The 12838-nt window shown below is 34.7% G+C and overlaps 1 protein-coding gene across 1 annotated transcript in view; it reads right to left on the minus strand.

The window, feature by feature from the left end:
- Positions 1–454: 454 nt before the first annotated feature.
- Positions 455–12838, minus strand: part of HisRS (histidine--tRNA ligase) — a 52626-nt gene continuing 40242 nt past the window's right edge. The window contains exons 8-9 of the mRNA XM_081752277.1: positions 11846–12132; positions 455–1087 (exon numbers count right to left, since the gene is read on the minus strand). Of these exons, the coding sequence (XP_081608403.1) occupies positions 851–1087; positions 11846–12132 (524 nt within the window). The 3' untranslated portion in view covers positions 455–850. The remainder of the gene's footprint in view (positions 1088–11845; positions 12133–12838) is intronic.

Here is a 12838-nt window from a genome sequence, read left to right on the forward strand (position 1 = left end):
AGTTACGGTGTAATCAATGTGAGCTCCCCCCTCCCTGAACTACACACTTTTTTTTGATATGCACGAGATATTTCTATACTGAAGTATGCAACGACGACTAATTAGTAAATACTCTTATCAACGTCAAATGTTTTCCACAACTATCCAAAAGACCAGATGCTGGGCAAACCTAATACATTTGCAGCTTCATATGCAGAGCGAAGTTGAGTGGCTTCTCTTTGAAAAGCCGTATACATGCAACCAAACAAGATATTCAACTCACATCTGGCACATAACCAGTAACTTGTGAAACAGTCGAGCTGGACCCTTGGCCCCCTCTTGACGAACAATGACTCAAATGTAACGAAGTTGATTGGACAATCTTATAATCAAGAATGTTTGCAAAAGGTAATTATTCTGTTTACTTTGCGGTATCAAATCATTTATTTTGGCCATTATCAAGGCAAACTGAAAATTATAATAATAATAATTTATTTATTTAACTGTATTCATAAACAATTATATTGCTCATTTAAATAGAGAGGTTTTATTTTCTTTTAAATTAGGGTAACAAGACATCACTTCTGGGAATATTTCAGAGTAGGATCACAATTCACGTAATCTCGTACAAGACTATGGAATAAATTACACCATTTCACTGGTCCAGGTTTCGTTCCTGAGTTTTACTTTGCATTGAAATATTCATGCTCTTTATAGTGAACCAAAAATTACACTGCTTTTTAAATTAAGATCACACAATCTTCCATTCCAGACGTTCACAAAATACTGATCAGTCATCATTTACAACATATTGAACACTTATGATAATGAGTTATAAAGTCTCAGTACATTATTTAAGCTTCACTGCGCCCTATGATATATGATTTGGAATTGCACTACTGTTCAACTGTTTCAAGCGATTTCGTATTTCTTCCGCTAGTTTCTCACGAGGAACATTAGTTTCTTCTCGTGTTGTTACATCTCGAAGTTTCACTATACCCTGTGTAAGTTCACTTTCACCTACTATCACTACAAGAGGTATTCCCGATTCTTCGCAGTACTGTAACTGAGCTAATAACTTTGGGTTTTTCTTGTACGACTGCTCGACCTGGAAGAAAATTAATAACTGTTACATGATTTGTCAGTTTTGAAAGATCGATAAACAAAAATGAGCATATTATTATGGCAAACACTCAACAACAGCACATAACATATTTTTCTTATTTCCTTAAATTATTCTTAACTGCTACTTTTAAATTAAAAAAAAAAAAAGTTTACGTTTTTGCACTTCGATGGAGACGGGTGATAAATACAGGTGCATCAAGATAAAGTGAAATGAAGACAATTGTATGTAACATGTGAAAAAAATGGGCTGCAGAAACTAAGTAAATAACGTAAAACGTTATCATCTGTACGCATTTGAAACCTAGTTATTGGTTAATGCATTTACTTGTACATAAAGTAAAGACGCTGCTTCTGCATTCCACTTGACTTAAAAACCAGAAAGAAAGGACGAAAAAACGGCATGGCACGGTTCGAACCAGCAATTCTTCATACTAAGCCATAATTCTATGTGTAACGACCATAAAATATGAAAGCTGCGTTAAGGGATTTATATTTTAAATACTAAGTTGGGAAGAAAGTGCCTAGAAGTAAGAAGTAATAACCTAAAAACAGTTGAGTTGAATGGATGATATAATAAAATGAAGAAATTGTTCGGTTAGGTTAAAGATGAGCAAGAAGTGACTAATCATTGATATAAAGGTTTATGAGAGACTATTATTACAGTACGGAGTCTAAACAGAAAAAAAAAAAAAAAAAAAAGTAAGTTGAACCATTAAAGGTAAAAAGAATCTAAGAAATACGCTTAATACTTAATTGGAGCTGTCTAAAGAATACTGATTGGTCTTACCTAAGTATTGGTTTAAGAGACAAGATCAAACGTAATTTTAATACACGTTTGTGATTAATAACGGTTGAAGAACTTTCAACGAACTCATTATTTGGCACGACGAGTTAAACTTTACCCCTTTCTTCATTATTGGTAGCGTATTTGTGTGGTGTAACACTGCGTCAAGCATACGATGTAGACTGTCTTCGCTCTTCGTCGGACTATAAAGCATGATGATGACTAATGACACCATGTCACGGTATTAGGTAGGTCCTTTACAAGTTACGTGGTTGAGTCACAATAGATTAAACGAACTACCTTGGGTAAGCACATCAACCACTGGTGTAAACGTCATTTCCGAATGGTAACGCAATATTCCAAAATGGTAATGCCCCATCCATACCGCTGGCCCTGTCTAAACGTGGTATGCTGAACTTACTGCAAGGGTCAGATTCCTCTTTAGTCTTCTAATTTCCAGATCTCAACATCATCGAGCATCAGGGAATTATTTTAGAAAACTGAAGTTAGGTGGCTTAATACCATATTAGTACTAAATGTTTCTATTTGTAGATTTTTCCACCATTTTGTCCACTATCTATATTATGTATAATTCGGATTGGACGTTAGGAAACTCCACGTCACATAGAACCTCGGTAATAAAAAGGACGTTACATTCAAATCTATTAAATATAAAAATTAAATAAATTGTAATGGATTCCTTAGACCATAAGCCACAACTTATTGCTACTCGTTCTCTCATTATCTATTTCAAAATCTACATCAACGTTGTATGTCCTGAATATTGAAGCTTTTTTCTCCACAAATTAAAAATTTGAGTGGAAATATGGAAACTACAGACCGTATTAATTTCAAGCGGACAAAAGCAGTTAATTACCATTCTACTAACTGGTTTATGCGATTCCCGGATATCGCTTGTACCTCCGAGCTTTGGCCCTATCCTGGAGTCTTGGTCACAAAGAATAAAAAACAGGAGAAAGAAAAGTAACATTAAAAAAAATTAAAGGGACAGACTTACCAGGGTAGAACAGTGCTAGAGCACTTTCTCCAAACTAAAATCATAAGTCAAATGATGGAAACACGGGTTGCAACATGGCGGGGTTAAGTGGAAAGTTACCAATTCATGTTGGTATTTTTACTACTATGCTAAAGTTTTACAAATTTTGAAATTGCTAATTCCCACTTTTTTTATATTTTTGTTTTATTTTTATTTTATTTTATTTATTTATTTATTTATTTAATTTAATATGAGTCTTTCTACTTCATTTTAAGACCCAAATAAAATCTTTGAATCTTCTATCCTGTGTTGAGTTTCTTTTAAATGTTTCGGCAGACTTGACACCAGACTTTCCGAAATAACATCCCTAACGTGTTCTTTCACACGAACTTTTGAGTTTCTTTTAGTCTTGCCTATGTAACTAACTTTCATGGCAATTTCATTTTATTTCACAGACACCTAATTTCTGTATCCGTGTAATATATCTTGAATTAACGTGACTTTTAAGTTATATATATATATATATATATATATATATATAGGGGAGAGAGCTACAATGCTATATGGTAACTGTGCTCTATAAAAATCTTCTTTGGTGCTGTTGTCAATCTCGGAAAAACAGGTAGTCCCACCTATTTCAGGTCAATTCCTTATAACCTGATTATACCAATTTATTAATAATGGAACTGCTGAAGCTTGCCAGTACGAATTGATATCTAGTTCAATTACACTAGTTAACAAAGGTTTTGTTACATAAAAGGAAATACCTGTTCTTAAAGGAACTTTTTGCGCTGAATTCGAATATGCACTCGGTTTTTCTCCATCACGTACGATTTTCCCGTAACAGAGGGATTTTCGGGAAAATCCCTCAAAAATTTCCCTTTTCGTTTATTTTACACCCCAAGATCTTGTCCCCTTGCATATACTAACATAGAAATTACACCTAAGTATACTTTGATTCATATTTAACAAACCCTCCAAGTTTCGTAATAATCGCTTTATTCTTTCTAGAGAAATAAATATGTTTGTATGTATACTGTGTGTACTGTTTATTGCACCTTATAGTAATGCTTTCAGATCTCTTAAGTTGAGGTAAAACGTTTTGCTTTATTACCACAAACACATATATAAAATATAATACAATATAATTTACAAGTGTGACAATTTACAATAAACAATAATACAAATGTACCAAAAGGTCATGAAAAGACAATCAAAACTATCACAATATATGAAACTTCCATTGGGTTACAAAAACGTACACTACTTCCTTCTTTTGTAAGAAATGTTGCATTCTCTAACAAGACCCCAACAATAGTCCCCCATCATTGAAGGATCCCATCGTCCCTGGTACCTTTTCTCCATTGCCATTATATCTTGGTGGAATCTTTCCCCCTGTTCGTCGCTGAGAGCACCTAGGTTAGCAGGAAAGAAGCTGAGGTGGGAGTGCAAAAAGTGGATTTTTAAAGACATCCTACAACCCAACTCTTTGTATTTCTGTATCATGTCCTGTACGATTTCTGTGTAACTCTCAGCTTTGTTATTGCCCAGAAAGTTGCGCACAACACACTTAAATGCTGTCCAGGCAGCTAGCTCAGCACTGTTTAACTTGCTGTCAAAGCTATCATCAAGCATTAATTTCCTAATTTGGGGACCAATAAACATTCCCGCTGAAATCTTAGCATCACTCAGGTTAGGGAACTTATCTCGCAAATACTTGAAACCTTCACCAGATGTGTCCATGGCTTTGACAAAGTTTTTCATAAGTCCTAACTTGATATGAAGTGGCGGTAGTAATATCTTATTAGGATCTACCAAAGGAGCGTATTTGACGTTGCATTCTCCAGGTACGTAATTCACTCTAGGTTCCCATTCCTTCACTTCATAATGTTTGTCATCAGCTCGGCTATCCCATAAACATAAAAAACATTGGTACTTCGTGTAACCGCACTGCAGTCCTAATAAAATACCAACTACCTTGAGATCACAACATATTTGCCAACAATGGTCCTTGTAATTTATAAGATTTAGCAAAGTTGACATGGTGTCATAGGATTCCTTAATCTTCACTGAGTGCGCAAGTGGTATAGAAGGTTTTTTATTTCCATTATGTAAAAGGACAGCTTTAAGGCTGACCTTTGACGCGTCGATAAATAACCTCCATTCTTCTGGAACGTAAGGAATTCCTAGCTCCGCCATCAACCCAATTATATCCGTACATACGTACACATTATCTTGCATTGAGAAATAGCTTGAAAATTGAACATGCCTTTTCCTGTACACTGATATGTTCGTTTCTGCATCCAATAAGTTCCACTGCTGGAGCCTTGATCCCAGAAGTTCCGCCTCTTGTTTTGTCAGGTGCAAATCACGGACTAGGTCATTAAGTTCACATTGCCGGATGAAATGTGGCTCGCGAACACAGTCAGGGATGAACGTTGGATCCTTGGATGTACATGTTGATGTCGATGGTTCATCAAGGTCATGATCATCATCAGAGTCTTTTGGCCATATCTCTTCCCAGTTGGTAGGGGGCTCGGGAAGTGGAAGTTCATCCCCGTGCGGAATAGGTCTAATTGCGGATTTAACGTTGGGTTAACTTATTGTGTATTTGCTTTTTTTAGAATGTCCCTTAACTACTGTGAGACAAAAATAACAATCATCCAGATGGTTGGTGGGTTCTCTCCACACCATTGGTACAGCAAATTTCATGAACCTCCGTTTCCCTTTGGCCCATGCAAGTAAAGTGACGTAGCACGACGCACAAATTATGTTGGGTGCCCAAGTTTTGTCCTGATCTCCCACACGACATCCTAAATATATATAATATGCTAGTTTCACCGATGGCGTAATGGATCTACACTGTCCTTTAACTACAAACTGGCCACACACATAACAAAAACTATTTGGTGAGTTAACACACGAACGCCGTCCTCTTGACGCCATTGTACTGATCACAAACTAAACTTCTGGTCTTAGTTGGGTATAATGCCGTTAAGATCAAACATGAAAGCACTCTTAGCAGCAAAGACAACTTTGAAAGTGAAGTAGTGTTAAACCACACGTCAATATAAAAATGTACAAAACTCCCTCACCAGGTGTCAAGAACACAAGAAAGAAAGAAATGCGCGGGGGGAGGGGGGAAACGATACCGTAGTGGAAAATTCAGACTGCATTAGTTCATTGTTGTCAACAATGAGTCTGTATTCCATTCTTTCTTTCTTTTGCATTCTGTTACATTTGATAACAAATATTGATAACCATTTCATGAACAAAACGAAAAAAACTTGGAGAATTGTATATATATATGTATTAAGATATACATATACTGTACGTTTAAAAAAATATACGTTGGAAGTATTTACAAAGAGCAATACAAGTGTGTTGTTGACTATTGTAAATATTCATTTTTATGTCTGTGTTTGTAGTAATAAAGCAAATCGTTTTTACCCCAACTCAGGAGATCTGAAAGCATTACTATCAGGTGCAATAAACAGTGCACACAGTATACATACAAATATATTTATTTCTCTAGAAAGAACAAAGCGATTTTTACGAAACTTTTAGGGTTTATTAAATATAAATCAAGGTATACTTAGGTATAATTTCTATGTTACTATATGTAAGGGGACAGGAGCTAGAGGAATAAAATACCTGAAAAAGGAAATTTTTGAGGGAATTTCCCGAAAATCCCTCTGTTACGGGAAAACTGTACGTGATGGAGAGGAACCGAGTGCATATTCGAATTCAGCGCAAAAAGCTCATTTAAGATCAGGTGATTTTTCTCATCTAACAAACAAAAAGTTTAAATTTGTTAACTAGTGTTATTATTAAATTGATACAACCAAGTTAGAAAGAATCCATATTTCGACAGACCTGAAACCGAAGTTAATGACCTGAAATGAGTAGGACTACCTACTTTTTCCGGACTGACAACACTAAAGTAAGGTTTCTGTATAGCTTTGAAGTCCCTTCAAACATCAGAGAAAAACAAGAGCTATTATACGGGTTCCAATAACGGGTATCTATGAAGTAATATGTAGTTGCTTTTGAGAGTTACATAGGCAAGACTAGATGAAACTTCAAGATCTGTGTGAAGGAACACGTTAGGGATGCTAAAACGTGAAGTCTGATGTCAGATTTGTCAAAACACTTAAAAGAACTCTCAGCAAAGGATAGAAGATTCAAAAATTTTATTTGGGGCTAAAAATAAAGTAGGAAGACAAGTTTTTGAAAACTTCTTTATTCATAAAAGAAAAATCAAATTTAGATAGGAAATGGTTAAGTGATGAATAGAAACCAGTAATTTAATGTAAAGCTTTGATATAATAATAAAAATAAAATAAAAATAATATGAGTTGGCAATCCTTCACCAATGAACAAAAGAATGGGCAATTAACTTCGTCATACTGCAACCTACGTTTCCATCCTAAATGTCCATATTAGTACTAACGTGTGATCTACGTTTGGACAAAGTGCTGTAGCACTGCTCTACTCTGTTAAGTCCGTTCCTTTTACTCTCCTGACATTATTATTATTATTATTATTATTATTATTATTATTATTATTATTATTTTCCTATTTTTATTCCCCGTGACAAAAGACCCTAGAGAGAGTCGAAAGCTTGGAAATGCAAGTAGTTTTTAGGAACTACATAAACTTGTAAGTACAATGATAATTATAATTTCTAAACGCGTCATGGGAATGTCTGTAATTTTAATTAGTTATAAAATGGATGTAACAAGACATTTAGTATTTCTGAACTCATTTTCAAAACTTCTTCCTGGTTAATTATATGCACTATTATGCAGACTATATCAAAGATATGCACTACATTAAAGAAGATTATAAAATATACCTGCATTATTATGGTAGAATAGTGTAATAAGGAAGTGGAAAGATGAAGTAACCTGGGAAAAAATATCGAAAGATATTCTTTACCACAGACTGGCTTGGATCGAACAGGGACCGTTCACATCAGAGACGAGTGCTCCCGACCACCTGTTACGGCAGTTGTGATATCAAAAGGTGATGCAACACGATACTAGGTAAGTATATCACGTCTTTTGTAAGTTTAATGTGTGACTGTAAAATCATACAAATACCAATTATAAGCCATCTAAGTTGAGTTGATTTTGAGTTTAACATCTCTTTCAGCAGCGAGGCTATATGAGACGGGATTTATTAACGTGGAATCCGAACCACATGAGCTCCCGCCGGCAATCGAACCCGAGTCTCCCACGCCAAAGTCGTTAGCGTACACTTAGCCACGAAGGGCTCAATATAAGTCATTTGAGATTAAAATCATAGAGGATCTCGAGACAAGCAAATTAACAATAATAAAAAGAGATTAATAAAAACGTATTTTTAAAATTATGTCATGATGCTACTTAGCTGGTAAACTGTCAAAACTACGAACTGATAATTCACGAAGAATTTACCATCTATCTTAATATCTAGGTTTTCAGAATTATCCAATACCTGTGCATCAGAAATTTTAAAACGAAAATTCAGAATATTTTACTACAGGTTTCAGTGCAGCTGACGTTTCACGGCTAATGCAGGTAAGGCGAAAATATCATGAGTAACATTTCAGCTATGAGATCTCACAAGTCTCAAGTTAAACTGCTACATTCCACCGAACTCATGACACAAGGATTCTTTCTTAAATCCCATTTTAATACTAATAGGATATGATAAAGTGCTTATAATTCTTGCCCCTCATGGTCACGGATAATGAAACTAGAACGATAATTGAAAGCATCACTTTGTTTCTTTTAGAGCATATATTTTATTCAATTTCATTAAATTTGATGCCGCCTTGACACGAGGTCTGAAAGCTAGGCATTTTACTGATCTCTACAAGAACCAGTATCACGTGTTAAAGCGAGTCAGCTGTTACATTCAATGAGGCTGACAATACGTGTAATTTTCCTTTGTTATTGGTGCCGTCTTTTCACAGTACTTGTATTTAATGTAATGTATTTTCTATTATTAATGTAAGTCTATTGTAACATTTACTACTGTTAATTAATTTGTTGTTACTGTTAATATAATAAATGTTATTGATAATATAAAATGAAAACCTATTCTATAAATAAATAACTGTATTTCGTAGCTTATAACACTTTTTTCCTTTGAGAATTAAGTCTAAAAATGAAATGCATCTTACATTTCGATAAAGATTCTGATTATTTCAATTTCAGTATTCTTGACTCTGTGTTGTCTGATTTTTTATTTACTTACGGTACACAACAGAATTCCAATTATGTACAGATCAGTAACTCAGTAAATGCAGTTTGTATACAATCGTTCTATTTTCCATTTTACAGTATGTATGGACGCACATGCGCTATGCACATTCTAGACGTCCGTGCGATTCCACATTTAGTTAAGCATTATTAACTTTACATTTGTTTCTTGTTAAAATATTACAATATTCTGAAAAATCTTCATAATATGCAGTGAAAGTATTCCTTCCTCAAAACTGAATGCAGAAAATAAGTATGCAGAAAAATGCGGTACCCACTTCGCTCGTCTGTATCTTATTTTGGATTGTTTTAAGAATGGTATTAAACCCTGAATTTTCGTTAACTGCAGTCTAGGGGTCCATTCCATATCAAATCACCTAATTTTAAAACATGACCGTATGTTTTACCTTTAATGTCTCAGATTTTCTTTAAATGTTTTTCATACCTAAATACCAATGAAATTATGCTTAATTAACTTTTTCCTATGTTTTGGATGAGAAATGGGCCGGGGAGAATTTTTTCAAAAATGTGAATTTGGCGCCAATTTCATTTTCCGGCACTTAGGACCATGAAACTAAAATTACCATAACTTCCTTACTTTTCAAGTTATTGGGTTCATCCAGGTGTCAAATCAAAGCTTAATTTTTGCACTTTCAGTAGATCCTAAAAAACCTTGCGGAAGGTTACAATGTCGAACATTAATGGGCATACAAATCAAATTTTAGGGTTTTTTACAAATTGTGCCATTGCTCAAGTTACAACTATGAAACTTTGGAACTTTTTAAATAAATTCATCTTAACATGTACATAGTATAGTTAAAAAATGCTTTTTTAATTTTTACACTTACGGAAATATAGTTGTAGGTTTTGTTACAAACTGTATCACTGCTTGTAAGTTACAACTATGAAACTTTTTAAACTTTTTTTATGAAATCATTTTAGCACATACATGATATGGCTAAAAAACATGACAAGGGTGTTTTTGGTATTTTTGTAATTCTTTTTTATGTTACACGTACGGAAATTTACAGTTTTGGATTTTTATTACAAATGGTGTCATTGCTCATAAGTTACAACTATGAAACTTTTGAAGCTCTTTTTATAGAATTATTTTAGCACATACATCATATGGTTAAAAAATAAAAAGGATGTGTTTGGTAGTTTTGCAATTATTTAAATGTACAGTTTTAGTGTTGTTAACAGGTTATGCCATTCCTCTGAAGTAGGGATGGCCAATTTCGGAATTTTTAATTTCCGCATTACGGAAAGTAAAATCGGGAAAATTTCAGAATTCGGAAAAATTCTAGAATTTTTCCGAATTCCGTATTTTTTCCGAAATCCGGATGATTTTGGCCATCCCTAGTCTGAAGTGACAACTGTTGTAACTTTTTATAGGATTAGTTTGCATTTACTTGATATGGTTAAATAACAAAAGGGTGGCTTTTTTGGTAATAATTTTGTGGTTTTGTGTATGAAAAATATAAGACTAGGCCTAGCAATGTAAGGGGTTGAGTGAATATTACAAAACCTATCAACAAAAGTAAGAAATAATAGACTAGTGTACATAGATGGAAACAATAAACATACATACTGGTAATACTTCTCAGAATTACACAGATTTATATACAAAATGTTGTGTCCTATATTTCACAGCTCATTGTTTTTACTGATGATAAGATGTCTTTTGTAATTTTGCTTTCAATTGCTTAAGTCCAGGCTTACTAGCTTGTAAGTTGATCGAACAGGAATTTCCTAGATGATATTTCAAAAGATACGCAACAAAAGTTTTGATTTTCTGGCCAGTGGAATATAGAAGGCCCAGAGCGATTCATGAATTGCAGTCTGAGGTACAAAAATAATAATTACAAAAATACAAACAACACCCTCTTTATTTTTTAACCATACCATGTACGTGTTAAGATGAATTTACTAAAAAAGTTTCAAAAGTTTCATAGTTGTAACTTTTGAGCAATGGCACAATTTGTAAAAAAACCTAAAATTTGATTTGTATGCTCATTAATGTTCGACAGTGTAACCTTTTGCACGATTTTTTTAGGATCAGCTGACAGAGCACAAATTAAGCTTTCATTTGACATCTGGATGAGCCCAATAACTTGAAAAATAAGTAAGTTATGGTAACTTTAGTTCCATGGTGTTGAGTACCGGAAAGTGAAGTTGGCGCCAAATTCACATTTTTTTTTAAATTTTCCCCGGTCCATTTCTCATCCAAAAAATCGAGGGTGGGGGGGAGCATAATTCCATTGGTAGTTATGTACGAAAAATTTTTGAAGAAAATCTGAGATTCTGAAGCACATTGCTCTAGGTGAGTTGACATGGAATGACCCATAGGTAACAAAAAAGGGGTTTACTAGTATTTGTTAGTGACTGATACAATCTTCAGTGTTATTTTAATAACAAATAAGGTTAGTTTTTGTCACATTTTTACCAAGAAAAAATAAAATCACCTGCAAAGTTCCAGAGCGTCCCTTTCAGCAGCGAGGCTATATGAGACGCGGACCTACTGATTAACGTGGAATCCGAACCACATGAGCTCCGGCTGGGAATAGAACCCGGGTCTTCCACGCCAAAGGCGCGTACGCTAACCGCTTAGTCCAGAATATCGAGAAATGTCTTTGAATTTTACATATGGTAGTTACTGCAAGTGGAGAAATAGCACTTTTTCTTTACAACACGAAAAAGCACCCTCACCTTAATATTGGCATCCCACAGCTCCTTACAAAGTTTCATCCTCTCTTCCACAAGATTCTTTTGTGCGGATGCAACAAAAGCTTGTACTTCGGTTGTACGTATTTTCTTCTCTTCTATGCTTGCTTTTGCTTCCATTATGGAGAATATTCGTTCCACGCCAATGCTCACGCCAACACAAGGTACATTTTTCCCTTTGGAGTCGAACATTCCGACCAGATTGTCATACCTTCCACCTCCAGCTACACTGCCAACACCAACTGGTTCGCCTTGTTCATTCTTCGCCTGACCTGAAAAGTTAAAATATAGTTATATTACAATTAAATAATGCCATAATTACTCACTATCCTTTTATACAGTAAGAAGAAAGCATTTTCTACAATCGTCAGTGTACTTCCTGCACACCCCTTTCTGCACACATTTTACGTTCACAAATACTTACATATTATTAATACATCGTTTTTTTTTATTATTATTATAGTCGTTTATTTCTGTTCTTAACATTATAACCATTCGTCGCTAGAGATCTATTACTTAAAAAAAAAAATAAAAAGTTCACTCCCCAGGATTCAACTATACATGCACCACTGAGTTAAAAATCTATTTAAAACTCGGTTCATCCATTGGAAACTTCCAAAGATGATATAACTTCCAAAGACACTGGGTGACACGCCTACTTGTCAATTGAGCGATCCAAGCTCGATCCCCGATGGATCGAGGAATTTTTCTCGTTCTACCCTGATTTCAATGCAAGGCGAAAAATTACCCCATTTCTTTCAACCGGGTTCCTGGAGTAACCTGAGGAAGTAAATTTACATCATCACTTTTCACGAGTGCCGAAGTCAAAAAAGGTGAGTCTTTAGCTTCGCATACAGTTCTTAAGCCTGTCACGAAACGGAGGTGGGATAGGTGAACAGACACCCTTAGTTGATATTTATTTGGCAACAAATCACAAAGACCATTTTCCCGTAATGTACTCAAGCGTTCTCTACTCAA

Source organism: Thermobia domestica, chromosome 3 (genome assembly GCF_964235325.1).
Source record: "Thermobia domestica chromosome 3, izTheDome1.hap1.1, whole genome shotgun sequence".
NCBI classification, from domain to species: domain Eukaryota; kingdom Metazoa; phylum Arthropoda; class Insecta; order Zygentoma; family Lepismatidae; genus Thermobia; species Thermobia domestica.